Source organism: Schistocerca gregaria, chromosome 6, assembly GCF_023897955.1.
Source record: "Schistocerca gregaria isolate iqSchGreg1 chromosome 6, iqSchGreg1.2, whole genome shotgun sequence".
Taxonomy (NCBI): Eukaryota; Metazoa; Arthropoda; class Insecta; order Orthoptera; family Acrididae; genus Schistocerca; species Schistocerca gregaria.
The window spans coordinates 268,482,977-268,489,002 of record NC_064925.1 but is presented as its reverse complement, the minus strand read 5'-3'; the positions used below and the strand labels follow the sequence as shown (position 1 = coordinate 268,489,002).

At 37.2% G+C, this 6,026-nt stretch overlaps 1 protein-coding gene across 1 annotated transcript; it reads right to left on the bottom strand.

The window, feature by feature from the left end:
• Window positions 1–2,910: 2,910 nt before the first annotated feature.
• Window positions 2,911–3,789, bottom strand: LOC126278822 (general transcription factor II-I repeat domain-containing protein 2A-like). Its single transcript, XM_049979097.1, has one exon. The coding sequence runs from the start codon at window positions 3,787–3,789 to the stop codon at window positions 2,911–2,913; it is 879 nt and encodes a 292-aa protein (XP_049835054.1).
• Window positions 3,790–6,026: the final 2,237 nt, after the last annotated feature.

The following is a 6,026-nucleotide window of genomic DNA, read 5'->3' as shown; positions in this document are numbered from 1 at the left end:
TAATCGGATGGATAAAAATGAATTGAAATAAGATACTAGAATAATATAGTTGTTTCTTCAACAACCCGTGATATTAAAAAATAAAGGTCAACTTCGAAATGGCTCTCTCATAGACAGTTGCAGTAAAAGAAACTGAATCGCAAAAAAACATTGAAGACCAAACTAGGTCATTTCGATGAAATTTCGTATAACTGGTTCTGTGCCAAAAGGTCTGAAGGAAAACCTGTAACCAGACACCTGATTGTGGGATTGTGGAAAAAGGTAAACAGTCCTGTGATCATCTGAGGTTACCATAAACTGAATGTACATTTTCTTATGGTTGGCTAATCAGATTCAAAACTCGTCTTGGAATTTGGAAGCTTGACATAGGTGGGGAGCTATTATCGAAAGATCAAAATGCAGCTGAAGAATACAAAGGAATGTTTTCAATTTGGTTAAACACCATAACTTAACTGCTGGTCAAATCTACGATGAACCTATTTTGGACTTGTTTCCCTAGTTCAAATTTGGCAGGTAAAAATGAAAAGTGGGCCAAAGGTCACAAAAATGAGCCTCAGTTGACAATTTTATTATGTTCAAATACTTCAGTTGACTGCTTGCTGACTCCTTTGTTACTACGTTATTGCTGAGCAGAAAAAGCCAAGAGCCTTTAAGGGAATTTTAAATTTTCCTTTAATTTATGGAGCTCATTCCAGCGCAAAAAATTCAGATTTTTTAAACACTGGTTTTCCACAATATTGTATCTTCTGTGAGATACAGTTTTTTTTAAAGAAAACTTAGTTTGTCTGAACAGAGCAAGGTTGTACTGTTCCTAGACAACCACATAGCCCATCCTCCAGCGTCTGAATTGATCTCAAGGAATACCGGGTGATAAAAAAGTCAGTATAAATTTGAAAACTGAATAAACCATGGCATAATGTAGACATAGAGATACAAATTGACACACATACTTGGAATGACATGGGGTTTTATTAGAACCAAAAAAATACAAAAGTTCAAAAAATGTCCGACAGATGGCGTTTCATTGATCAGAATAGCAATAATTTGCATAACAAAGTAAGACAAAGCAAAGATGATCTTCTTTACAGGAAATGCTCAATATTTCCACCATCATTCCTCAGCAATAACTGTAGTCGAGGAATAATGTTGTGAACAGCACTGTAAAGCATGTCCGGAGTTATGGTGAGGCATTAACGTCGGATGTTGTCTTTCAGCATCCCTAGAGATGTCGGTCAATCATGATACACTTGCGACTGCAGGGAACTCCAAAGCCAATAATCACACGGACTGAGGTCTGGGGACATGGGAGGCCGAGCATGACGAATGTGGCGGCTGAGCACACAATCATCACCAAACAACGCGCCCAAGAGATCTTTCATGCGTCTAGCAATTAGGGGTGGTTCTCATAAAACCCCATATCATTCCAATCATGTGTGTCAACTTTTACCTCTCTATCTACATTATTCCGTGGTTTATTAAGTTTTCACATTTATACTGACTTTTTGATCACCCGGCATATTAGTCAGTTAACTTCAGAAAACATTACTTCCCTAATTCAGCCAATGGATCAGGTAGTAATTAAAAAATCCAAATGTTTTTATGGATCTTCTTTTCTTTGAGAGCTTATCAATTCAGACTGTTCAGTGGTGGATTTAAAAAGAAATGAACATTAAATATGCTATTTTTTGAGCAACTTTGGCGTGAAATAAGTTAATCCTGCTACACCTTGGCGGTCGAAAATTCTGACCAAGAGCCTACTAAGAAAAAACAGACTCCACTATACAAATCGAAAATTATCTCTTGTTAAAATATTAGATGGGGATCAAAATGAAATGAGAAATTTGCCACGAGTTGGAGTTTTGGACTGGATAGACACTGACAATGAAGAATCTGTAGTCGGGGGCGGCGTTAGACATCCGCTACATTGGCAACCGCTGACGGCCTCGCGCCTGTGGGTGCCTCGCAAAACAGTTGTTGAAGATTTTAAAATTTTAACTGGCTAGCTGTCCGTCTCGGTGCCCTACGAATGTAGTAGTATTTATCTAGGGTTGTCAGGCAACATTGTGACAGTTATGGCCACTTACAAGATTCATCTAAGGTGTACATCTACGTAGCAGACTTGTTCTGGTAGACTGATTGTATTACACCAGGGGTAGGCAACCTTTTGAGTCGGAAGAGTCAGAAATTACAATTTATAAAATTTCGAAGTTTTTAAAGAGCGACAAAAATTTTCCTTGCCAACAATAAATAGTACTAGCATAACTATAGTTTTTTTACGAAAAAACTAATCTAGTCATTCATAAGAAAAATATATATTTATTCATAAACTATAAGTAGTTTTTTTTCACAACAAACTAGATAATGTATATATCGTATTATTACATAACCACTTATTATTCAAGTAAAATATTAAAACAATTAAACAGTCACTTACAACACTAACTTGTACTTCAATAACAAACAACTGAGTAAACAAATTCAATGGGAGCGATGGCTTTGCCTGGTTATTCAAGTAGAAAATTTGAACTTTACTAAACAATGTAACGTGTACTTTAAAATGAAAAAAGGTAACATACATTCGAGCAAACAAATTCAATGGGATCGTTGGCTTTGCATGGTCTTAGAAAATTTGGATAAATTTGGCTCATAACTTGTTATTTTCAGTTTCAAGCACGACTCCTAATTTTCATTCGTTTGTTGATTCCTTACTTTACTTTCAATTATATTCATGCAAGAGAACACTTGCTCGGACGAATATGTTGATACGAAGACAGTCAGTACTCCACATGCCAACTTCTTCACCTCACTGTAGCAATCTGGAAGACTATTCCATGTGTCGAATATAAGTGCCTCAACTCGCGGCATTGCTTTTAAAGCAGTCCACTTTTGTTGTGTCATGTAATTACATTTCTAGACTTCCAACTCTTCCAATTTGCTTTTCAACTCTGTGAATTTTCCACTCCACAAAGCTTTACTTTTTAAATCGATCAATTGCATTGCTAGAGATCCACTATCAACTCCAACTGGCTCAATTTGGATTTCGTTACTATTTGTGTTGACAGGATTTACTATGAATGCTAGAGTGAATTTGTTGGCCTTGAATTGCTGAAATCTGTCAGCAAATACATCTTTCAGTTTATTAGTAACTGTGCTGAAGTAACTCGAGTGAACAGTTGCACTGGTTTTATCGTGATGTTGCTTTAGAAATTGAAAATGAAGTAATTTACCGCTCTGAATATCTTCTGCACAAATAAATAATTTTTCTTCAAAACAAACCAATTCTTCTACAAAAAAAGGCGGGTTTCCTTGCAGTTTTAGATTCAGCTCATTTAATTTCGCCGTTGTATCCACCATAAAGCAAACTTTTTGCAGCCATTCACTGTTCTCTAATTCAGGGCGATTAATGCCTTTTTCATTGAGGAATTTATTTAATTCATTCAAGCACAAACTAAAACATCTCAACATCTTATCCTTGGAAAGCCATTGCACTTTATTGTGAAAGAGGAGGTCGGAATACTGAGTCTCCATTACGTTTAAGAATTCTTTAAACTGATGATGGTAGAGTGCTTTTGACAAGATGCTGTTAACAATCTTGATTACCAAATTCATGACCTCAACTATTTCGGCCGGAAATGTTTGCGCACAAATCGCTTTTTGTTGTATTATGCAGTGAAACGTAAGAATTTCGTGGTTTATTGTGCTCTGAAGAATCGTTGTTGTCCCTTTATTTTTTCCTGTCATACTTCTGGCTCCACCAGTTTCTATTGAAACGATTTCATTTGAATCCATCTCATTATCGTCGAGGCATTTCTGCACAGCACTCGCTATGTCTTCCCCTCTAGTTTGCCCAAGAGCAGTAGGAATCCTAGAAGTTCTTCTTTGGATCATGGGAAGACCTATACTTCACAAAAAGTGCAACTTGTGCTGTGTCTTTTATATCGCAAGACTCATCGATAGCAAGCGATAAGGCAGAAGCCAACTGAATGTCTTCAACCTGCAAATGTGTTACATTTGAAGACATTTTACTCATTCTATCTTGTATTGTTTTAGCGGATAGTGGCAGATCTTTGATTTTTTTCAAGATTTCTGGTTTGTTTTTGAAGTCACGAATAGTTCTTCAGATGCACGTATGAAGCAATCTTTGACATACTCGCCATCTGTGAATGATTTGCCTTTTTATGCAATTTCTAGTGATTACTTGTAGATTGCATCCAGTTACTTAACATGGAACTTGATTGCTGTGCTTGTTTCTGGAGCTGGTCGACAGCTTTTTTTTATTCTTCGCCAGCTGGATACTTACTAGCAAACTGTGTATGTTTTGTAGTGAAGTGTCTCTCTAAATTTGATTTCTTATTGTGTGCGAGTTTTTCGTGGCAAATGAGACAAGTCGGAAGGCCATCTGAGTTGCATATGAAAGCGAACGATTCCTTCCAATCCTGATTGAATTGTCGATGCTCTTCTTCAATTTTTCTTTAGGTGTCACGTTTGTAGTGAAGCTGTGATAAAGAATTTTTAAAATCATTGTTCAGGTATCCATAACAGCAAATGACAAGTTTTGCAATTATTTACTATGTCAACGTATACCTGCATAAATGCATACCAAAAGCTGGGATATAAAATATAATCTATCAAAAAACATTTTACATCGATATTTCATAATTAAAAATACTTACCTTGGTAGAAAAAATAATTCTCCAACACTTGAATTATTAAAATGAATAATTCAGACAAGAAACACTGTTTGTCTCAATCTGTGGTTGCCTCCTGTGTGAGGTTATCGTCGACTGGCACAAACGCACTTGTCAGAACATATCGCGGTGCGACAGTGACGAGTCTCACGGGGGAGGGGTGCGGGGAAAAGCTAGAACAATGGGCTGATTGTGAGGGATAGAAATGGTGCCTAATCCTAGTTAATCGATTCAGAAGGATTACAAATCTTTTTTCTAATAAAATAAATAATATCTGCGTATGGAACTAAGGAGCCACAGTTTAACATCCAAAGAGCCGCATGTGGTTCGCGAGCTGCAGGTAGCCAACCTTGGCATTACACGATTCGCGCGGGATATGCCCGTCATGAATCAGCGCATGCGCACTGCACGGCAGTAACAGATGGAACTCGGAGGAGACTGTTTTGTTGTTAAGTCGTTCACACAGACCAAGAAAAAATTTTGAACTAAATTATTAAATTACATACTTAGAGAGGAAGCTGATCGCCATATTAAAGAAAGATGCATGTTAAGCGGAAAATACACTTACTTTTCTTTATGGCGTATTCACAGTCCGCTTGGTGTGCTCAATTTTACCGAATTGACACTACGATCCAACAACAAGCAAATACATCAATGCTCTGTGGAAGAGACAATACAGGCAGAAGCATTGTTTCGCCTGAAACCAATCCTACCAAGTGACACTGCACACTTCACTCTTTTTTTTTCAAGTTATTGAACTGGTGCAAGTGATCTAGTCTTTTATCTCTGAAGGTGTGGTTACAGGAAGAGAACCACATTGTAACTTTTTATACCATAAGAGGGCACTGTCTTGTATATGTGTATAATCAGTTTAAACAAAACTTTCTTAAACTTTACATGTGAATTGATTATTTTTTATTGTGGTAAAAGTAAAGGTAGCTCAAGATATCTTTATCGCCCCCTCCTTGAGGTTTTCTGTACCTGCAACTGCTTTAAGTACCCTACTGTTCTTATCAACGTACTTAGCACAAAATGTTTTTTAGATCACCATGTCTGGAGGACGCTTAAGAGACAGAGACATATGGAGAAAATGGGAATCCGGCGCATCAAAAAGAAAAGGAAAGGTTGAGGCGATTATATCCAGCCAAACTATGAGTTCGAGTATCATTAAATTTCTTAAGAAAACTTCAGGTGTAACTGTTCCAGAGGCCTCCAATGAAGCTCTTATCCATGTGTCTTTAATTTCTAGAAAAGAACAAGCTTCAGGGTCGAATGAATCTGTTACCCTTTCTGATACAGCGTCATAGTTGGGTGATTTTGAGCAGACTAGAGACTCCA

Bases quoted from the DNA above. Each gene is read 5' to 3' on its own strand.
- LOC126278822 (XM_049979097.1), bottom strand. From the start codon at position 3,789: ATGGATTCAAATGAAATCGTTTCAATAGAAACTGGTGGAGCCAGAAGT.